This window comes from Panthera tigris, chromosome A3, assembly GCF_018350195.1.
Source record: "Panthera tigris isolate Pti1 chromosome A3, P.tigris_Pti1_mat1.1, whole genome shotgun sequence".
NCBI classification, from domain to species: Eukaryota; Metazoa; Chordata; class Mammalia; order Carnivora; family Felidae; genus Panthera; species Panthera tigris.
The window spans coordinates 108036571-108060332 of NC_056662.1; the positions used below are offsets into that span (position 1 = coordinate 108036571).

Below are 23762 nucleotides of genomic sequence, written 5' to 3' on the forward strand. Positions count from 1 at the left end.
AGGGCTCTCAGGATATAGACTCTTAAGCATTCACCCAGGCTCCCGTTACTCAACTGGCTGGGCATGAGTGAAATATTAATCATTCTCTTCCAGGTCTTTCCTGGTTCACTCCCTTGTTAACCTGTAGGTCCTCAGAGTCCTACCCATGGACTATCATAACATCTCACACCACATTCTTCCTAAGACAGCCACTTTCTAACTACTCTACATCTAACTCATTTCATCTTCAGGATACTTCTATGAGGTAGACACCATTATTACCCTCATTTTACAGATGTGGAAACTGAGGACAGAAAAGTTGAGAAACTTGCCCCAAACACACAGATCGTTATCAAAAGAACCTGGATTTGAACATAGTCTGGCTCCTAAGTTTTTGTTCTTAATATTTATTTACCTTTGAGAGAGAGAGAGAGACAGAGAGAGAGAGAGTAAGAGAGGAGCAGAGAGAGAGGGAGACACAGAATCCAAAGCAGGCCCCAGGCTCTGAGCTGTCAGCACAGAGCCTGACGCAGGGCTCGAACTCATGGACTCTGAGATCATGACCTGAGCCAAAAGTTGGGCGCTTAACCAACTGAGTCACCCAGGTGCCCCAAGGCAGGGTTTTTTTTGTGTGTGTGTGTGTGTAACTAAACAAGATAATTCTAACCTTGCTGTGAAAAAGCAAAGGGCCAACATAGTTATAAAATTTTGAAGAAAACAAGATGAGTGATTTGCCTTATAAGATCCTAAGACTCACTAAGTTAAGGCAGTGTGGTGCTGGCCCAGAAAGATGAACAGACCAATGGAACAAAAGAGACAACCCCAGACAGGTCCTGTACCTATGAAGACCGATATGTGACAGACGTGACACACAGATCCGTGGAGAAAGAATGAAACCAAGAGTCAGACTCTTAACCGACTGAGCCACCCAGGCGCCCTGTGGGTTCTTGTTCTTAAGCATCACATTATTTGAAAAGCACAAGGCTTTCTGGTGAATTGTGCTTACTACCATCTCTTAGAATAGGCCAGGCTGACCTCTCTACCTGCTTCCCCCTCCCTCCCCTCCCTCCTCTCTTTCTGAAGCTACAGCTTTAAAACTCCTTATACCAGGTAACCAAAAGGAGTTCCAAAGGGCCAAACAACCTTCTTTGGTTTTGCTTCATCTACTTTTGTCTTATTTTTATTTTTTAAAGATTTTATTTTTAAGTAATCTCTACACCTTACAGGGGTCTTGAACCTACAACCCCGAGATCAAGAGTCACACGCTTTACCAGCTGAGCCAACCAGGAGCCTCTTGTTTCATTTTTAGTAGACTTTATTTTTTAGATCAGTTTTAGGTTTACAGTAAAATTAAGCAGAAGGTACAGATTTCCCAGATACCCTCTATCCTAACACATGCATAGCCTCTCCCATTATCGATACCACCCCTCCCATCTGAGAGACACATTTCTTTTAAAAAAATTTTTTTTGGTAATGTTTATTTATTTTGGGGAGACAGAGAGAGACAGAGAATGAGCAGCAAAGGCACAGAGAGAGGGGGAGACACAGAATCCGAGGCAGGCTCCAGGCTCTGAGCTGTCAGCACAGAGCCCGACATGGGGCTTGAACCCACGAACCATAAGATCATGACCTGAGCCAAAGTCAGTCGCTCAACCAAATGAGCCACCCAGGCGCCCCGAGACACATTTCTAATAACTGATGAACTCACATTGACATATCATTATCACCGAAAGTCCCAGTTCAACAGGAAGGTTCACTCTTGGTGCACATTCTGAGGGTTTGGACAAATGAATGATATGTATCCATCATTATAATATCATTTTTTTACTGCCCTAAAAATCTTCTCTGCTCTGCCTATTCATCCCTCCCATCCCCTCAGCCCCTGGCAACCACAGATCTTTTTACTGTCCCCATAAATGTGCCTTTTTCAGAATGTCACAGTCGGCATTGTATACTTTGTAGCCCTTTCCGATGGGCTTTCTTCACTGAGTAGTATGCATTTTAGGTTCCTCCCTGTCTTTTCATGGCTTGATGGCTCATTTCTTTTTAGCACTGAGTAATATTCCATTGCCTGGAGGTACCACAGTTCATTTGTCCTTTCCCCTACCAAAGGACAACTTGGTTGGTTGTTTTAGTAATTATGAACAAAGCTGTGAGACACACCTGTGTGCAGGTTTTTGTGTGGACATAAGTTTTTAACTCCTTTGAGTAACTACCAAGAAGCATGACCACTTGATCATACGGTCAGAATATGTTTGGTTTTGTAAGAAGCAATCAAACTGTCTCCCAAAGTGGCAGCACCATCTTGCACTCCCGCCAGCAGTGAATGAGAGTTCCTGTTGCTCCGCTTCCTCATCAGCATTTGGTGATGTCAGTGTCCTGGATTTTGGCCATTCTGATAGGGCCTCACTATTGTTTTAATTTGTATTTCCTCGATGAGGTACAGTGTGGACCATTCATCTGCTTTTCAGGAGCTAAAACATGTGAAGAAAAGCAGAATTTTTGTTCAAAAATTATTTGGTTGTGTCTACTTTTGATTCCTACTCTGATCCATTCAACAAACGTACATGGAGTCCCCACTCTGCCAGCCACATGCTCGGCTGTGGAGACAGTGACAACTCCAACAGCAAAGCTGCTGGTTCCTGGGCTTACAAGAATTCCCTCAGAAGAGATGGCTTTCTGGCAACAGTAAACAGCCCACGGAGAGAAGCAGTACCTGCCAGTCCTTGGTTTAGATGAAGAGTTTTTAACACCAGAAACCGCTGCTCTCAACTGTCTCTGAAAAATGCTTCGGAACAAATGCATGTTATTTGTTACAAAGATACTAATATCTTCATAAGTTACTAAGCTTTCATATCAAATCAGAATTACAAGAAGTGACATTCCCCAAATTCTGAATAGGACATGACTAAAATGCTTGTTTTCAAATGCAGAAAATACTGTTTTCCATAAAAAAGGGAAAAGTTTCTAGGTCAAGCCATGAATGATGATTTTTTTTTTTTCAATTGCTGATGGGGGGTATAGGGTAGAGGAAAAGTCTGTCCCTTTTCTTGAGCAAAGGACTGGCCAGAGTATATTAATAGATCCTTAACCAGCGTTATGGACTTTTCCACTCCTCTAACGTCCCACGGACCCCAGCTATGCTATCCACCTCATACCGCCCAAACTTCAGCCAGAGTGCCCTAAAAGCGTGAAATGAAAGTACCTACTATTTCCAATCTAAGCTTCTACAACCTGTTTCGGAGGAAAGCAAACATTACTTTAATTGACAAGAACTTTAATTGCCCCCAATATTAAAAAAAAATTTCTTTTAAATATTTATTTTTGAGAGAGAGAGAGAGACAGAGAGAGAGAGACAGAGCGCGAGCAGGGGAGGAGCAGAGAGAGAGGGAGACACAGAATCCGAAGCAGGCTCCAGGCTCTGAGCTGTCAGCATAGAGCCCGACGCGGGGCTTGAACCCACGAACCGTGAGATCATGACCTGAGCCCAAGTGGGCTGCTTAACCGAATGAACACGCTCCTTTAAAAAAAATTTTTTTTTTAATTTGTCCCCAATATTTTAAATATTTTCAAATAGCTGCTGGCTGTCCACATGGATCTTGATGCCCTTTTTTGCAGTATTAATCAAGCGAGGTAAAACGCTCAAGTAGTGTGAAGGAAGACATTTGGGGGCAAGGGAAAGAAAGGCGATAAAAACGACTGATTGCTCGCTACAGTCAGACACCATCGCAGGCGGCAGCACATTTAGTCTCATTATCCATTAGTTAAGGTGAAGAAACATGTCTGGAAAGTTAAATAACTTTAAGGGACAAAGCAGAGATTGAAACCAGGAATCCCCAGTACTCCTACAAGGGCACTCAGGCATCTGCAAGCCTACACCGCGGTCTCTGAACCGGTCCCTTTTCCTCCACCCGCTATTGGCCGGGGTTTTCTAAAAGCACTAGGTCTATTTTTTCTATTTTTTCCATAGTGACTCCCATGGCCGTAAGAGCCGGGTGTTTGGTGGTAACTGGAGGGAAGATGAAGGGCAAGAGTGCACTGGTTGTGTGGGTAGGTTGTTTAAACCTGTGGCTTATAGGCAAATAGTCTCATCACAGATTTTGAAAGAAGCTATAATGACTGTAGGTGAGGCATGAAGAGGAAACGCATTTTTAAATATTTTAGGTACAAAAAATGGCAGAACAATTCATAGGAGGCATTAGTGACTTCTCTAGGCTGTAACTAAAAGATCGTATGATTTACCTCTTTAGAATTCTACAGAAGAGAGCTCTCATTTTCCCAGGGAAAAACTGAACCAGTCTGATCTCCGGTCATGGCCATGATCCAAGCAGTTGATATAATCTATCTGGGAAACTGGAGATTGTTCACATCTAACCTGGCAGTTAAAAAGGACCATGTTTCATGGAATTGTACATGCTTAGCTCCTCCCTGTGGTTTAAAATATTCTGGGGCATAGTAATGTCAAGATAACCCCTTATTCTGTCATGTCTTGTAGCTTTAAATGATTCATCTCAGTTTTGTTTACATAATACTTACACATTCAGATATTTGAAAAGAATAGACAGTGAAAATAAAGTCTCCTTCTTACCCCTGCACCCTGGCTATGCAGAGCCTCTCTTGAAGGCAATCGCTGCTGTCAATCCCCTTTTTTTTTTTAAGATTTTATTTTTTTAAAAGTAATTTCTACACTCAACATGGGGTTCAAACAACCCCAAGATCAAGAGTTGCACGCTCCCCCAAGTGAGTCAACCGGGCGCCCCAATGTCGCCAATTTCTTAACATGGGTTTTAATACACAAGAACTGATCAAAACTGTAGCAGAGCCCCATTTCACACTATTCTGACTGAGACAAGAATGCTCCCCGTTATGACATACATGAAGTCTTCTTTTATCTTTAGCAATATCTATCTTTGTAGAAAGAATCTACGAAAAAACTGAAAGACAGGCGTGTAAAAAAGGAACAAAGGAGCCGCTTCCAGGAGCCATGATGATGGCTGCACATATTAGAAAGTGTTACTTGATATTCCAAGGGCTTTTTTCCAACTTCTCCTCTTCTGAAAATAACTCACTTTCCTTCTAGAATAAATAATTCAATCATCTAAATTATAGCCTAGGAATGAGCACCTAGAATATTTTGGATGCTTTGATTCAACCTGGCATTATGTGAAGTCTGTGATGTATGCTAATAAGAAAATGCTATTTAACATTCTCAAGAGATGTTACTAAGATGGAGGGCAATAAAGCACACGCTAGATCACTATAATCCAAGGAGATCGATTTCTTTTTCTCCCTTTTAAGAACATTGGGGGATAATACTTTCCTCATCCAGACTGCCCCAAGAGGCACAGACTTATAGAGACAACTCCACCGTATTAATGCCCTCACAAAATCAACACTTCCATGCCTAATAAGACACCAGTGCTATGGCACTATTAGGTATTTACCCAAAGGATACAGAAATACAGATTCGAAGGGGCACATGCACCCCAATGTTTATAGCAGCACTGTCAACAATAGCCAAACTATGGAGAGAGCCCCAATGTCCATCTGATGAGCGGATGAAGATGTGGTCTATATACACAGCGGAACATTACTCAGCCATCAAAAAAATGAAATCTTGCCATTTGCGACAACATGGGTGGAACCAGAGTGTATTATGCTAAGTGAAGTAAGTCAGAGAAAGACAAATACCATACGGTTTCACTCAAGTGGATTTAAGAAACAAAACAGATGACACATGGGAAGGGGGGGAAGAGAAGAGAGGGAAACAAACCATAAGAGACTTTTAAGGATTGAGAATAAACAGGGCTGATAGAGGGGAGGTGGGTGGGGAATGGGCTAGATGGGTGATGGGTACTAAGGAGGGCACTTGTGATGAGCAGTAGAGGTTGTATATAAGTGATGAATCGCTGAATTCTGCTCCTGAAACCAATATTGCACTGGATGTTAACTAACTAAAAAGAAAAAAAGAAACAAGAAAAGAGAAGACACTGGTGCTTCCCAGCGGTCATGCCCTCAGGGCACACATTTCATAAGAATTCCACAAAGACACTTTGTATTTTAAACTCTATGTGACCCTTACATCTAAACGAACACTGATAAGGAGCGAGAGCAGTCATTGTGTGTGTGTGTGTGTGTGTGTGTGTGTGTGTGTGTGTGTGTAGAGGTGCAGAGGGAGGGCCATATGATAAGGCAGAGATGGAAATGAGGCGATAAAAGCAGAGGCTGACAGCTTAGCATCTCCAAAGCTTTGCTGGCTCTGATATTCTAGGACGTAGGTCCAATTCTTCGACGCCACTGGGCAATTTTGCACCAGCCAAGTAATCTCTTTGTGATTCTGTGTCAGCCTGGAAAATAGTTATGGTACTCACAGAGAGAGAGGTGACTCAGCAAAATCATTCTAAAGAATCCTCTTTTGTCACTTGTCAACTCTTGCCTTCTGACTGAAGATCTGAACCCCCACCAAAGAAAACCAATACTCAGTTTTCTGTTAACTTCTAACCATGAGCCATGTTATGTATCTAAAGAACCAAACAGATAGAAGAAACACACACCTAAAGGAAAACCTCAAACCTCTTCTCTAGCAGGCTGTGCCCACGCCCCTACCACGGAGCAAAGCGTACTCATTTTCAAGCAGTTTCCTTTTGCCACCTTTATTTCAGACCTCACCTCCTGTCTAGCTACACAGTAGGGCCAAGATGGCACTGCAGACCCCTTCCTTTGCTGAGATCAAACTGCAACTGTAATTTTTTTTTTAATGCGACTATCTGGCTAATGTCTAACCCCCCAGCTAAAGTGCAAGCTCCATGAGGGTGAGGACCTTGTCTGTCTCGCTGAGTGAGGTGACTGAATGAACAGCTTGTGGATGCATGGATTAATTCATGATCCTAATTGCCCATGGAACCCCATAAAATAAAAGTTGGTCCTACTTGGGAGACCTCACTGCTAGACCATGAGTTGGTCTTCTGCTTGGTTGGTTCCCGAGCAGCCAGCCCGCGCTGGGCGCTTACACCAGACCGGGTGGCTAAGCCGTCTGTACCCACTGAGCCATGTCGAGGAGCATTTCTCAGACAACCAGGGCTCAAGGAGAATCTGATGAAGGAGAGAGGAAGTAGAGGAGACAGGTCTGATTGTCCTACAGAAAGAACACAAGGCAAGACCTGGAGCCACACCCCCTCTAGCCAGCTTTTCCCTCTCCTGCCCGGCATACCTGGCAGTTCAAAGATCGCTCCAGGGTTGCTGGGGTTTTATCTTACCCTGAACTATTTTTTTTAATGTTTATTTATTTTAGACAGAGGCAGAGAGAGAGAGGGGGAGAATCCGAAACAGCCTCCAGGCTCTGAGCTATGGACTCACGAACCTCTACATCATGACCTGAGCCGAAGTCAGAGGCTTAACCGACTGAGCCACCGGGGAGCCCCAGACCCTTAACTATTCTAAGTTAAGGCAAAGCCTGAATGGACAACCAGAGACCAAGTCCTACAGCTGTTTCCATTCATGTGTCTTTTTCCGAACACAGGATGGAAACACAGTGGGTCTGCCGGTTGCAAGCACTCCTCGCGGTGATGAGGGTGACGAGCTCGGGTACTCGCCCTGGATCCTGGCCACCTCGGGGGCATATGCGGGAGGGCTGGGGGCCCGGGGCCCGCCCGCAGCCCGGGACAGCATTCAACCCACCTTCCAACTCTGCAAAGCCGAGCACCACATCTGACGCCCTGCCCTGCCTGTCTTTGACCTCCAGGGCCGTAATGGTGCAGCCCCAGGAGATGATGTCCACTTTCAGCACGTCTGACTGCAGCTGGAACTTCTCCACTGTCCCTGCCCCTGAGGGCAGGTCTCCGAACACGGCTCTAGTCACCGAAACCATGGGGAAAGCGTGGGGGCGTGCAGCTACTCCCAGCCCTTCCGACTCTGCCTCCAAACCTGGAGTCGGAGAAGTTTACTGGAGAAGGGCGGGACACGGCCCAAACTCCTCCCCTTCCTTGCCTGGATTTGGGGAGTGACCGCTCCTGCAAAAAAATACCTTCTGGCGACTTTCTAAACCTTTCCTTTGCCTGAGGGCCACAGGAAGGCAAAATTTCCAAACGGGGTTTTCCTTTGCTAACTCTGGCTGCATTGCATGTTGGGAGTGGTAGTCTTTGGAAAGTGAAATTGCATTTTGGGGCCTGTAGTTTTCCTAAACCCAAATGCTGAATCTGCAAGATTGCGGGGGCGGGCGGGGTGGGGGGGGTTTCTCCGGCTCCCGGTTCTCAACAGGCAGTGAGCTAGCAGTTCGTTAACTTTGGTGGCTGACTTTCAGATAAAATGCTGGAAGATGCAGAGCGCAGAGTTAGAGAAAGATGAATGTTGGGGGAGATTCTGGTTTTAAGTTAACTCGGATCCAGAGGAGAAAGAAATACAGAGATGATTTAGAGAAAGGCGTCTCTGCACACTGGATTCATTATATTTGTCCCACACAGTGAAAATTCTAGACGTGTTTGTGCTGGAGCCACTGCCCAGAGGCTTTCCTGGCTGGTGGCCTGGAGTAGCAGCCTGGACAGGGTCAGGTGTAGTTACACGGAGGTGCTCAGAGGCAGCCTCTGACTTTCTTTTCCTCAGGGGACTGGGGAAGGGCCTTGAGGACATACCCCCATCTCGTTCCTGAAGTCCAGAGTTCCTTTAAAAAGGGATTGGGGCGGGAGGGCCTGGGTGGCTCAGTCGGTTAAGCGTCCGACTTGGGCTCAGGTCACGATCTCGCTGTTGGTGGGTTCCAATCCCGGTTTGGGCTCTGTGCTGACTGCTCAGAGCCTGGAGCCTGTTTCAGATTCTGTGTCTCCCTCTCTCTCTGACCCTCCCCCATTCGTGCTCTGTCTCTCTCTGTCTCAAAAATAAGTAAACGTTAAAAAAAAAAAATTAAAAACAAAAGAAGGGATTAAGGGGCGGTGGTGCCTGGGTGGCTCAGTCCGTTAAGTGTCTGACCAGCTGAGGTCATGATCTCACTGTTGGTGGGTTCCGGTCCCGGTCTGGGCTCTGTGCTGACAGCTCAGAGCCTGGAGCCTGCTTTGGATTCTGTGTCTCCCTCTCTCTCTGCCCCCCCCCACTCGCGCTCTGTCTCTCCCTCTCTCTCAAAAATACATAAACATAATTTTTTTTAAAAAAGGGATTAAGGGAGTATTTATTGAGGTCCCCCTAAATGTCACGTACTATACTTTTATTATTTCCTTTCCACAAGCAGAAAAAGGTTATAAGTAGGTACCGATGGGAGAGGAAAAGGCAAGCAGACCATTAAATAACTGTCATCCTTTCGAGTGCCTCAGAAGTGTGTGAGATTTTTCAAGAATATATATTTCCAGGCCCATCCCTGGAATTTCAGATTCTGTGAGTCTAGGGCAAGACTCAGGAATCTGTCTTTTTCACAGGTTTCCTGGGTGATTCTAATGCAGATTACCTGGGACCAGACTTTGAGAAGTACTGCTCAACGGTTGGGTGACTAATCTTAGATTTTTTTTCCTCCAAATAGACTCTGATGGCATAAGACTAAGATAGAGCTCCTAAAGGCCTTAATAGGATTGCCAGATGAAATATAGGAGCCTGTGTACTTCTTTGCGAAATGTGTCAACTCTAGACAGTACTGGGCCCAGGAAGAGAGAGGATGCTGGAAGCCGGAAGTGTTTTACTTGATGGCCTTCATACTCCTCTGGGCTTGACACTGCTTTTGGTTCGGTTTCTAGGTACTTCAGAGGGGTTCCAACTGGACTGTGGTGGGTGCCAAAATGCATCTCTGATTAGGAAATTAGGAGAACTGGGATTGTGTTCCTGGAATCAGATGCGAATAAAACATAACTGCCTCTCAGCCCTTTCTGTCTGTCGTTTGAAGGAATACTTAGCATTCTTGCCACAAACCTCAATTCTCATTCATGAAGCAGGGGAACTGTGGTAGCAAAGGAAAAAGAGAGCTTGCAACAAACAGGCTTTAGTGAGGCGTCACACATGATAACAAAAAGACCCAAACAAGTCAAATTACAGCCTGCGCCACACTCACACAATAACCGATAGCACTCTTGCGTGCTGCTTCATCAGAAATTCTCATAAACTCTGCAATCCTCATCAACCCACCTAACATTTGCGGCTGATTCATATACAAGCCCTTTCGGCAATGCTGTGTTAGCACGGATGTCTCAGAACCTCTTCTTCTGTGGGCAGGAAGACGGCATTTTCTTTTCTCAGCCTCCAGTTCTCAATGTTCTGCCAAGCTCATGTTGTCACAGAAAGAGATGAATGCATTTGAACGGCCAAAGCCAAGTGTCACTAGGGGAGATGTTGTAGCTAGGCTTGGTGGAAAATGAAACATACCATGATGTCTCTCAAAGATGTAAGGAGTACATTTCATTTCATTTCATTTCCCTTTCACTTTTAAGGGCTGAACATATTGTCGTAAATAGGACTACCTTGTGCTAGGTCAGCCGTCGGGCTTGAACCTTGACTTTTCTTACCAAAATATCCTATTCTCCGAGTCCCACAGTGATGCTCTAAAGGAATATTTGTGCACTTGGGGCACCTGGCTGGCTCTGTCAGTAGAGCATGCAGCTCTTGATGTCAGGGTTGTGAGTTCAAGCCCCACGTTGGGTGTGGAGCCTACTTAAAAAAATAAGGTAATATATATAAAGGAATATTTGTGCACTTAAAAAGAACGGAGGAAGAAGCACCCTAAAGGGAAGGAAATATTCTCCATCTCCAAGGTTGGATTGGGTCAGAAGCCAGGTAGTGCCTTTGAAAATGAAACATCCTCAAATTTGAGGAAGTATTTCTTTTTATTTTGGGGATGAGAACTGGGGGTGAGGTCATGAGGTAAAGAGAGAAGGAATTGTGACATTGATGTCAAGAGACGTTACTTAAAGCGGCGCCTGGGTGGCTCAGCTGCCTAAGTGTCTGACTCTTCCGCGAGGGTCATGATCTCACAGTCTTGTGGCTCTGCTCGGCGCTGACAGCAGGGATCTGGCTTGGGATTCTCCCCCTCTCTCTGCACCTTCCCTGCTCACACTCTCTCTGGCTCTCTCCAAATAAATAAACAAAACCAAACCAAAACCAACAAACCAAAAAGAGGAGTTGCTTAAAGTGGGTACCTTTTCTTTCAACCTGAGGACTCAGGGTAGACAGGTAAAAAATGAGGTCAGTTTCTCTTCTCTACTGGAAGTTAGTCCCCAAAGCTGAGTGCGTGGGGAGCCAGGAATGAGGAGATCTGAGCCCTTAGACCCTGGACTCCACCTTCTCATTCTACAAAGACACTGCATGTGTACTATTCCTGGGACCTGTCAGATCTGGGGCCCATGGAGACGGCTCCAAAGCTTTAAGCTGTTGACAAGATGCCTAACTCTCTGAGCTGTAATAATAAAACCAACTCATGATATCTCACAGTTTGTCTATAAGGAGACCCAGAATAGATTCTCTTCTGTTAATAAGTTACCATCTTCCTGTTCTCTTTCTCATTGCTCTGAACTTGAATGGCATTTATTGTCAATTTGCTTCATTGGGTGCTCAACTATGCAATATCTTAGATGGTTCATTATCTGCCCAGGAGCACATTTTGTTGTTATTGTTTACTTAACGTTTGGCTCCCAAACTCCATATTTTGACTCACAAATTTTTTGTGACGGAAACAACACTAGGTTTCAGAAGAAATCTGGGAGCCAGGGAAACCTGGAAGAACCTCTTCAAGTTGACAAGAGGCAGAATTCTTCATAGTTCAAGTCAACTCGATTTCATCAATAATTTTGGAGCAGCTGCTGGGGAAGGCATTATGGGTGCAGATGAGAAGCTGTTGAGAAAGATGGATTAAATTTTGCTGTATGACGTGCTCATTGGTCAAATATTTGAGGAGTATGTGCCAGGCACTGTGCTAAGCACTGGCTGTACATTGATAAGTAAAACATGATCCTTGCCTTCCAGGAGCTTACAGCTTAATATGATATAATGCTCATCTCTGTCTTCCATAAAACCTGCAATAAAATCTCCAGAGTTCATTACCAGTCAATGCTGGGTGAAACAAAGCACTGGGATCGGCCTCGAAGTAGTTGTAATTTAAGGGTGGCCCAGAGATGTTCAGTCATACTGGGATTATTTTAGAATTTCCTAGAAGCAAGCACAGGAACTGGCAATTTTAGATGCTCAGTAAATAACTGTTGAATGAATACATGATACATTCATATTTACGATGCTGTAGTGGAGAATTGGCTCTGATATCAGAAAACCTGGGTCCGAAAGTCATCAGAACTTACTGGTCAGGCAATTTGTTCAACCCCTCTGAACTTCAGTTTCCTCAACTATAAAATGGGAATAATATCACATGAATGGCCCATCCAATTATTATTAATTATTACTAGTAAATATAAAGTGCTAAGAACGAACTGGGCACCATGATAAGCACTCCTATGAGTCAGGCACCATTATCTGATACAGAAACTGAGACTTACCAAGGTTAAGCAACTTGTTCAAGGTCACATGGTTAGTAAGTCAGGAAATCAAGATTTGATCCTGGGCAGTTTGACTGCAGAGATAGGAGCATTTAACCACTTCCTTATATGCTGCCTGGTATTGTGGTCAATGGGGAACCTGGAGTCCAAAGCAGCCTGCAAATTTGAACACATTACGCCAGGGCAAAATGCTCATCTCCTAATTTTTATGGTAATTACAAGTTTAAAAAATTAGTTTCTGGAATTAGGTCACAATGGGCTCAAGACGGCATTGCGTTCACTTACTGTAAGTACAGAAGGGTCCAAGGAGAAGAGCTAATCCTTGGCAGCCATACACTCTGGAAACGAGGCACCCATCACCTCCAGATCTATTATGTTGTCATTTGTTGATTTGTTATTATGTCTTCTGCCAAGAAAATGGAAGCTCCATGAGAGTGAGAACTTTCACTGCTATATTCTAGTAGCTAGAACAGAGCAGTGGATTGCTAAAAAATATCTGTTGATTGAGTGTTTGAATGCTGGAAAGGATGGGAAGCATGTCTCATACACAGCTGGTAGAAGTCTCAATTGATAAAAACCACTTTGGAGGACAACTTGTCAATATGTAATCAAGCCTGTTTGCACAAAACTCAGAAACAGCCCATGACCCAGCAACTCCATTTCTTGGAATATACCCTGGATGATGTTTTGCATATGGACGTAAGAATATTTATAGCAGTATTATGTGTAAGAATCAAAATTTGGAATCAACCTAGAGTCCATCAGTTGAAACATGGATAAAACAATTTTGGTATACGCATGTAATGCAATGTGACGTAACAGGAAAATAAATGCACTAGATACTCCATAGGTCCTCAGGCATAAATGTCATAATTATAATGTTAAGGAAGAAAAAAGCAGTGCAGAAGGATGCAAATATGTCATTTACATCAAATAATAAACCTTGCAAAGTAAACTAGATCTCCCTGAATTTAAGTCATTAGTCCAGGGTCATTTAGCCTGGGGGGTTATAGAGCTAGGATTTTAATCCACAGCACTTTCCACTGTATCATCCTGCCTCAGGTAAGCATTGATAGCCAGATATGTATTAGACCCCCATAGTGCTCTGGAAACCCTATTGACTGATCTTTCCTTAGTTTGAGTGAATGTTATTGCCAAGGGAGTGGCTTGGGGGGGGATCTCTTTTCTCTGCCCTTCCCCCCATTTTGATATGAATAATAGATGTTTAATCAATTTCATGTAAAGCAGCTTCAAAACAAGTCCCTCATACATTCCCTTTGACTCGATTGTGGCACCTATTTATAGAAATTCTAAAGCCACAACTGGCCTGAGCACATTCCTTGGTTTTATATAGACTGGATAAACACCTCTAGTTGTCCCTTGTGACAACAATACTTTCAAGAGTCAGAACTCTTTTAATTCCACAAGTTATAAATCAGCTCAAATTTGGCTTAGGCAATAAAGGGAAATTATTGGCTAACATAGTGAAAAGCCTGTGGACGAATCTCCCTTCAGGCATGGCTGGATCTGGGCTAAAACTACGTCAACAGAACTTGGTTTTTCTCTTCCTCTTGTTCGGTTTTCCACTGTGTTTGCCCTATTTTCAGACTGTTCTTTCTACCTATGATTTCTAGCACCTCCAGACTTACATTATCTTACAATAGCAGTCTCAAGACAAAGCAAGCTTCACATTCCCAACAGTATCAACAAAAGTCCCAGTGTTGAGTCTCACCCAGTCCTGTGCCTTCTGAACCAATTGCCTGGTGCTTGGTGTGGTTGAGTCAGCCTCACACAACATTATGGACTGGGGCGTGGGGAGGGGTGATTATCCAAGGGACAATCTAGATGCTATTCCCAAAGTGAGAATGGATGCTGACCAGGCTAAAACAAGATTTGCCCACCAAAAAGAGTAATGGGTAATTTCATTAGAGAATTGTGAATGTGTTAGAAATCAAAAATAAGAAATAAATGCACTGGGAATTCTTGTAGAGAGTTCAAGCATTTAGAATATTTGACACATCAAAGTACCTGCGTCTCACAAAGGGCTTTCAGCATTCTGTCAGTCGCTCGGTAGCAGGTGTTGCCACATCCTTGCTTCTATTCTTGTTTTATCTTTGTCGGCCTCGGTCTCCTAACTAATGTGGTAGTGACGCAAGCTTGCTTGAACCTTTCTCAACATCTTCAATTACCCTGCTGTTTTTCAAAGGACAAGAGCTGCCAACATTCGAGAAAGAATGTTAACTCGAATTCAGCCTAGCCTGAAGCAGATTCACCCCTGCCTTGTCTGAGAACAAGGCGGATCAGGGAATTGCTCTCCGAGTTCATCTGGACTCCATTCCTCATAATATGGAATCTTACATCAAAAAAGCATGGCTGAATATAATTCTTGGCAGAAAGTAACATTCAAGCACCTAAAACATCTACAAATTATCTTGCTCGAATAAATGTGGAGAATTTGCTCTTGTGAATTTGCCAACCTGATTAAGTAACCTTTGATTCACTGCCTTCAGTATCTGCTAACCAGTCATAGTGTGATCTTCATTCTTCTATGACACTTGTTCGAGAGGTCCCAAGTAACATATACTTCTTATTTTTATAATTTCTTGCTTTTCAATGATCACATTTGGCTCAGCTTGAAAGATAAATTTCTCAAAAGATGTAATAAGCACTTTTTTTGTTTTGCCAAATCAGAACTTTGAAAAGTTACTCTTTGATTTGTTAGAATTAGGTTTGGCTGCCTATAACAGAGATCCAAAATAACAGTGGCTCAAGAGAGATGCAAGTTGATTTTTTCCCCTAAAAACAGTCCAGAGGTAGGGATGTCAGGATCTGGGATCATACCCTACTTGCAAATTGATAAATTACTGTTTCATGGAGGCTGACAGAAGACACAGATTCCTGGGTCTGAGACAAAGGATTTCACCACTCACCGCATAGCAAGCAGCATGTGTATCCTGCTGGTGCTGGTTCCCTATGCCCTCCAAGACCCATGGAGGTTACAAGGAGGAACCAAGCTGGGCATGACACATACAGTGGGTTTGCATTACAACTGGGATCTACCACTTTTATAGTGAGTGGTAAGCAAGCCTGCTCTTTGTCTGGGAGAAGATGAATCTGCTCACTGGAAACTCAACCCCAAGAAATGGTTGCCTAAAGAGTGGTCAGGGCCTTGGATTCTTAGCATCCTCAAAAAGGGTGTTCAGGGATGCTCAAGGCCTTGGTGGATTGCTTCTCTCAACAGGTGGTCTGGGGTTAGTATGGCAGTTCTGCTCAATGTGGTCATCTGGCACGTAAGTTCCCTACAGCTTGTTGCTTCACTATCTGAAAGGTGTGGCCTGAAGTCCGCTTAGCCAAGGAGGTATGCCACCGTGTCCACATTTAGAGCAACAGGATGGAGGAGAGGAGGTGAGGACAGGGAATGTTGGAGAAGAGGCAGGCCTCTTGTATCCCCTTTGAGGATACATCCTGAAACTTCCATACGTTACTTCCCCTTATATCACATTGGCCAGAAGTTATTCACTTAATCATATCAGACTTCAGGGTAAGTTGGGAAATGTATAATCTTGTTTTCTAAGGGTTCTGTTAATGTAGTATAAAGGAGAAGATATTGGAGCAGTCTAGCACATTCTTTTCTAAAAGTTGATAATATTTCAATAAATATTTTCCAGGGACCTTGTAGGGTTGCTAAAGGTCACTTTGTGCCTCCCATTCTTTGCACACAGTGAAAATCTTGAGCCTGTGATTTGGACGTGTGTTAGCCAGACAGCTGTGAGCACACACGGAGGATGGGACTACAGGTGTCAGGTACACTTCAGGTATTGCCCAAGGTGAGAACACAAAGGAGTCGGAGGAATTCCAGGGATCTGGAAGAAGACAGGGATATTAGTCCAGATGATGGTGCCTTTGTGAGCGTGGAGCTAAAATTCCAAGGATCAAAGTGACGAGGTCTGAAATAACTCTGCGTGGAGAGGTTCGTGTCCAGAGGGTGGGTGGTGCAGGGTGTGATCTGTTGTGATGGTGATGAGTTTTTCAATGGAGGAAGAGCTCAAGCCACATAGGATTTCCCCTAGCCCTCCCAGAACTGGCTCCCCTGGAAGACGTGGAGAAGTCAAAGTTAGTCAGCCACATTACATGGGCTCTTTGTATCTTGAAACAGGACTCTGAGCCAAAGTTGGAGGGAGGGTTTTCAGGAGTCAGTGTTGACCCAGTGTAGTCACAGGAAGAATTTCCTGGGAGCAAGTGACTGGGGCACTACACCAAGTAGAACCCAGCTGAGGTCCCTGGGGATGACCTTGAAGCTGGCAGGTACTCTCCACTAGTTAATGGTGGCTCTGTGGTATAGCCCCCTAGTTCCTGGGGAGCTCTCTTTCATGGAAGACTTGAGCCTCTGCTCCAAGTAGAAGCACTTAGCTAGTTCATTCCACTTGGACTTTAGCACATAGGGCCTCTGTCATGTCTCTCAATTTTGTGCCACCTTTTACCAAATTGACCATGACTCCCTCCCTGCATGTGGGCAAGGCAATCATTGACCAGGTAACTTTGTCCTAACAGGGTCTTAGTAGAAGAAGTCTCGTCAAAATTTACCACATATTAAAAAAAAAAAAAAAAAAAAAGATGAAGAATGAGGGCCCTCTGAATGGTTTCAGGTATGTCTAGGAGGTACATCAAGATGGGTGGCATTGACTGATAAAAGAGTAAGGCTTCTCTAGGAGGAGAGGGAAGACAAGGCAAGGAAGGGAGGAGAAAGATCCTAATGGCAAATACTGGAACAGCAGTGCAGCTGAGACCTCACACGTGAAGCCAGGATAGGAAAGCTTATCAGCAAAGCCTTCACCTGGACTCCTGGGGGCATATTCTGGTGGAAATGGCTGAGAGAATTGATTGTAGAAATTTGGGGGCATAAGGAAAGGCTTGATGACTGATAAATAGCCGAGAGGAACTAGGGCAAAGAATCTAGCTAGATGGGAAGGGTCTGGCAGACATGTGAACCTGGCTCAAAAAGTCAAGGGGCACATCAAAGTGGTGTCCAGCCAGAATCAAGGTGGTCAGTGAGTCCATAAAATGATTCCAGAAAATGGACTCGCACCCTGTTCTAGAGTGAGACCTTTCCCTGGCCTGTTGGAAATTGTCCACTGTCTGTGTTGTGGATTACAATCGGCAGGTCGGAAGCCTGGAGGGAAATTCGGCCCTCCTTAGAGTAGGTGTGAACAGGGAAAATTTAAGCCTCCCTTCTATTCGCCTTCAAAAGGCTCACGCTGAATTTAGGTCAGAGAATTGCAACAGAATTGGCCATTTTTTCTGGGCTTAACCACATTCTATAAAGAAGTGTGGTTGTACAAGGGCCAGGTGAAGTCAGAAGATGAAATGTGACAGGGCCCCTGTGTGGTTTTTTCTGACACTTAATGTGTCATGTTTTTACATATACCAACCAATTCTATGACACCAATTGGGCGCCCAACGATTCAACTCAATTCTGACACCATTCACTTAGAGTTTGGGTCAGATCTCATGAGTCAAAGGGCTCAGACCCATAGGACTGCCTCCATGTCACACACCAGTCGCAAATGTGTACCCAGGCTACCCATACTTCTTCAAGCCTGACTATAAATGTGGGAGTTTTTGTGAGCCCCCTTCAGATTTGATAATGTGCTAGAATGACCCACAGAATTCAGGAAAACACTTTACTTAAGTTTACCAGTTCATTCTAAAGTTCCTTATAATTCAGGAACAACCAAGCAGAGGAAATGCATAGGACAAATTCTAGGGGGTAGGGGTGAGGGCTGGGGGTTGGCGCAGAACTTTCATGTTCTTTCCTGCTGTGCCATCAACCAAGTGCATGAATGTGTTCACCAACCTGGGGGCTCAATGAACCTCCCCTTTAGGGTTTTTATCAAGGTTTCACTAGGTAGGTATGGTTGATTAAACCTCTGGCCATTGATGATTGAACTCAATTCCTACCCTTCTCCCCTCCCAGGAGGTCGAGGGGTGGGGCTGACAATTCTAACCCTCTAATTACTTGGTTGATTTTTCTTGTGACCAGTTCTCGCCCTGAAGCTTTCTAGCCTCCTACCACAAGAGATTGTCTTATCAGCATAAAACACTCATCACTTAAGACACTCTTCTCACTTAAGAGTCCAAGGGCTTAGGGAGCTTTGTGCCAGGAACTGGAGACAAAGACCAAGTATTTTTTTTTTCAAGTCTTTTTTATTATCCCACAGCCCCCAAGTGGGCCCTACCACCCACTCTGTCTTCAGGGAGTAACCAGGTCAAGGAGGAGGAAACTTTGGTACACATTAGCATATTCTGGGGACCTTATTAAAAATATAGAGTCCTGGGTCTGACTCTCAGTGGCTCAGTGACTCTCAGTCACTGAGGAAGGGACCTCCTGGGTATCTGTATTTTTAATAAACTCCCTAAATAATTCTATGCTCACTGGAATTTGAGAATCACGGAGCGAGGGTTTCCTTGAGTCGTCTCCCTCTCCTCCAATCATGCTGAGGGAAGAGCCCCAAGTCTGCCCTCAGGTTACAATCTTCCCCCGACTAAGGACAAGGAAGAATTACAGCTGAGTACAGAGGACCCCGAGGTGAGGCCAATCTTCAGGATCCCGGAGATTCTGCCTCAGGTTAGAATCAGAAATTCAGAAAAAGGAATCAGAATTAACACTGGGCAGTGCCTGCTGTGTGTCAGGCGGATGTGCATGCGAGTCTATCTGCCCGAGAGGTAATAATCCTTGTTATTCTCACGGTTGAGAAAATGGAGCCTTGGGGAAGACTATGGCTGAGGAGGCATGGTGGGTATTCAAATAAGGCCTGCCTAGCTCCACCCTCTAGGTCAAAATGGTGAGTAATGAAAAGGGAACGTGTGGAGCAGGGGTGGCTTGGTTGCGAGCTAGAGTCATGGCAGTACAGTACACGGTGTCAGTCACCCCACAATTACTGCTGTGGAAAGGGCAGCGCTGATAGGGCGGCTCTGCCCCACCCCGTGGGAAAGCTTCAGCCCATACATGCGACTTACTGAAGCGACTTACTTTCTCAGAGCCTTCCTGGGAAGTCACCATTCCTGCTGAATGTTTCCTGGGGTTTTACTGTTTTGTTTGTTGTGTTTGTTTCTTTGTGTGCTGGACTTGAATCCTTAGGGCAGAGCCCAGCCAACGGTTCTAGAAATTACCGGAGTCTCTCTGACATGAAGAGTGTGCCCTGGACGGTCCCATGGGTGGAAGGCTGCATGAGGCCTGCTGGGAAAGCAGCTCTTCTCTACAGGGTTGGTGTAGAGGCAGACAGGCTAAATATGAAAGGTGTCACCCTAGGCTTTAGGAGTTGGCCAAGGTCAAATCCAATAGGAACAGTGGGGAAACAAATAGGAGAAGGAATATAAAAATCGGCAGCCAGAGAGGCGCCTGGGTGGCTCGGTCGGTTAAGCATCCAACTTCAGCTCAGGTCATGATCTCATAGTTTGTGGGTTCGAGCCCCACGTCGGGCTCTGTGCTACAGCTCAGAGCCTGGATGGAGTCTGCTTTGAATTCTGTGTCTCCCTCTCTCTCTGCCCCTCCCCCACTCATGCTCTGTCTCTCTCTCTCTCGTGCTCTGTCTCTCTCTCTCAAAAATAAATAAACATTATTATTATTTTTTTTTAAACAGCAGCCAGAACTTTAAAAGCAGGTCAGAGGGAAGTGCACCAGGTGATGGGAAGAGGGTCAGGGATGAATCATCGAGTGAACGGCTTGGCCAATACCCCTGCACTGTGTTGTGGGGCCGGCATGGGAGCTTGGAGGAAATACGTGCACCCCGCTGGACTGTGTGCTCCTTCCACGGAGGTGCAATCCCAAGCAGGCTCTGCACTGTCAGTGCAGAGTCCAATGCAGGGCTCGAACCCACGAACTATGACATCATGACCTGAGCTGAAATCAAGACTGAGCCACCCAGGCACCCTAAGCCCATTCTATTTCTTTAAGGCAGGAGGGGTTTCCTTTTCCAGGGCCAGTCTCTAGTATGAAAGAACTGATGACAATGAATTAATAATCAAGGGCCATTTGATGAGCACAGATGGGGGCAAAGAGCTGGGGCAAAGAGTTACCTCTGGTGACCAAATTGCTGATGTCCCCCAGATTCAGTGCCACCCATGGATAGCCCTGGATATGTTTGACTCTGCTTTCTTGGTGCTTCTGTACCACACCTGCATAATTTAACTTGTGTTACTACTGCGTCTTGCATAGAAGATGGATTTTCCGATTATTTTGTCCGTAATTGCTCCGGGTTTCTCTGTAGCTCCTACCTACGTGGTTAGTTGTTGTTGGTGGTGGTGATTAGCTAAATGTCTAATTTGATTTAAAGCATGGTGGGGCACCTGGGTGGCTCAGTCACTTAAGCTTCCAATTTCAGCGTAGGTCATGATCTCGCGTTTCCTTGGTTTGAGCCCCGTGACGGTCTCTGTGCTGGTAGAGCAGAGCCTGGAGCCTGCTTCAGATTCTGTGTCTCCCTCTCTCTGTCCCTCCCTAGCTCACACTCTGTGTCTGTCTCTCTCAAAAATAAACATTAAAAAAAAATTAAACAAAAAGCATGCTGATAATTGGGTGGCTTTGGGTGGACTAGAAGATAGACTTGAGGCATATTAAAAATTTCAAGAGCTTATTTGAGTAAAAATCTACTCGGATGGGCAGCCCCAAACTGGAGGCGGTTAGGAGCAAGACTTTCCCAGAGAACAGGTGGAAGCGAAGTAAGGAAATTATTGATTGGCTATAGTCGAAAGCCAGTTGGCTGTGATTGGCCGTCCTTATGTTTCAGTTTCCTAACCTGGAGACATTTATAGACTTAGATTTTGGTTCACTTACAGAGGCTGCCATTCAATTAGGGCCACCTCAGTGGCCTCCTTGCTTAACTAATTTAATAGGTATGTTAACACTGTAACATACCTATTACTACTGTAACTTCAGATAACCTCCCCCTTTGCCGGCTTCTTTTCCTAATATGGTAAGCAGGTGTATGGAGAAGAGGGAGGGGTGCGGCTTAGGAGTCTGTCACAGCAGGAAAAGCCACCATCTCAGGCTGGGGGCCCTTTGCCTCCTCTGCTGCCTTGTCCACCTGTTTGCTACGTGCTGTGCTGGTTCCTAAGCTGCAGCCTCCGGCCGTTGACAGGTGGCCCTTTACACCCTTAGCAATGCCTCCTGGGAACACTGACCCCCCCTCTCCCTTCCAGACTTTGCCTCCCCTCAGCTACCTCTGTGGACCCTCAGCCTCTGCTTTTTCCTCCATTGGATCCCTGCCCTGGGGGTCCACCGCAGACTCTTCAGGGGGTCTTTTCTTTATTCGGTTCCTAATCCTTTCTGAAGTAGTCTCCAGGTAGCCTCCCTACTTACGGCCCCCAATCTCTTTTTCTTTCTAAAACACCCACACGATCCTATCACTCCCTGCCTTCAAAACCTCTAAGACCTTCTACATTCTGCAGGATAAAGTTTAAGAGACGTAGTCTGGTACACAGGGCTCTAAAGGATTTGGTCTCAATCTGCTTGGTAACATCATCTCCCCTTCTCCAGCCTCACGCACCCATCTAGCACACCATGATCTTTCATGCCTCTGAGTGTGTGTATTCTGTCAGACTGGAACTTTCTTTTCTCTTCATTCTTTAGGGCCTCGCTAAAATGCTTCTCTGTGAAATGTTCTTTTCTTCATCTGTGCACAGATCTCTAGTATGGCATGTACCTTATTAGAACTATAAGGAAGGTAAAAAAAATAAAAATAAAAGTAAAAAATAAAAAATAAAAAAAAATTAAAAAAAAGAACTATAAGGAAGGTAAAATATTTTATTTTATTATTTTTTTAAATTTTATTTATTTTTGAAAGAGAGAGAGAGACAGACAGACACAGAGTGGGAGTAGGGGAGGGGCGGAGAGAGAGGGGGACACAGAATCCGAAGCAGTCTCCAGGCTCTGAGCTGTCAGCATAGAGCCTGATACGAGGCCTGAGCTCATGAACTGAGATCATGACCTGAGCCGAAGTTGGATGCTTAACCAACTGAGCTACCCAGGTGCCCCAGAAGATAAAATATTTTAAATTAAACCTTAAGGTTTAAGCAAAACGTGATTCTTCAATAAATTATAAAATAATTTGTACCCCAATTAATTATAAATGTTTTTTTCTGTGTATAAGAAGTATCACCTGGCCATTAAAAGAAAACCACTTCAGGGCGCCTGGGTGGCTCAGTCAGTTAAGCATCCGACTTCGGCTCAGGTCATGATCTCACAGTCCGTGAATTCAAGCCCCACATCGGGCTCTCAGCTGTCAGCACAGAGCCCACTTCAGATTCTCTGTCTCCTTCTCTCTTTGCCCCTCTCCTGTGCACTCTCTCTCTCTCTCAAAAATAAACATTTAAAGAAAAAACCACGTCGACACTGGCATATTTACATAATTTTTAAATAGGAAAGTCTCACAATTGGCTGGTCAGAAGTGCTTTTGGTTGCAAGTCACACGATACCTGTTTGCAATAGCAAGCAACAGTAGGTTAGCACAAGAGGGTTTCCTTTTTCTCATAAAATGAGAAGTCCCAAACTGAGCAGTCCAGCACTGGTACAAGAGAAATGCTGACAAGGACCAAGGCTCTTTCAGTCTTTCCACCCCACCTGTCTTGGCTTATGGGCTTTTATCCTCATGCTTGTCACTCCGTGTCCCCAACTGGCTGTTCCACCTCCAGGCCTCCTGTTTGCTTTCTAGGCAGGAAGAAGAGGGAAAGGCCACAGGGATGAAAGGAGCACCGCCAGTTGCATCTGGAAAGGGAAACGTTCCTGGAAACCTTAGGTAAGAGAGTTCTATCTGCATTGTATTGGCCAGAACTGAACCATCTGTCCGCTCCTTACAGCAAAAATGCAAAATCGGGTATTTTGCTTTCTAGCGTCTTGTAATAGGAAAAGGCAAGCGAAGAGGACCCTGTGAATGGCTTTGGGGCTAATTCTAGCGTCTGGCACGGGGCTACAGTATTCAAGAGATAAATTGTAAGGAAGGATCATGTTGGGAAGTGGAGGGAGAGTGGGGTGGAAGGTTAGGATATATTGGACCCAAAATCTCTGGTGTGTATGGTGTATATTCACACCTGTGCAGCCACCGCCCAAATCTAAGGTTGGAACGTTTTCATTATCCCCAAACTAAACCCCCGCCCCCTAGCACTCACTCTTACTCCTACTCCCAACCCCCCAGGACTAGGCAAGCATTATTTCACTCTCTGAGAACAAGTGTTTAAAAGGATGATTTTCTGGGGGTGCCTGAGTGACTTAGTTGGTTAAGCGTCCGACTTGCACTCGAGTCATGATCTTGGAGTTCGTGAGTTCGAACTCCACATCGCGCT

The 23762-nt window shown here is 44.8% G+C and overlaps 1 protein-coding gene across 2 annotated transcripts in view; it reads right to left on the bottom strand.

The window, feature by feature from the left end:
* GALM (galactose mutarotase) overlaps nt 1–23762 on the bottom strand; it is a 115303-nt gene that overhangs the window by 45453 nt on the left and 46088 nt on the right. Inside the window, exon 1 of one of the 2 annotated variants that reach the window (NM_001290593.1) lies at nt 7657–7935. The exons of the other annotated variant lie outside the window; for it this stretch is intronic. Within the exon in view, the coding sequence (NP_001277522.1) occupies nt 7657–7846 (190 nt within the window). The 5' untranslated portion in view covers nt 7847–7935. Of the gene's footprint in view, nt 1–7656; nt 7936–23762 lie in introns of those variants that run through there. 2 annotated transcript variants of the gene reach the window in all.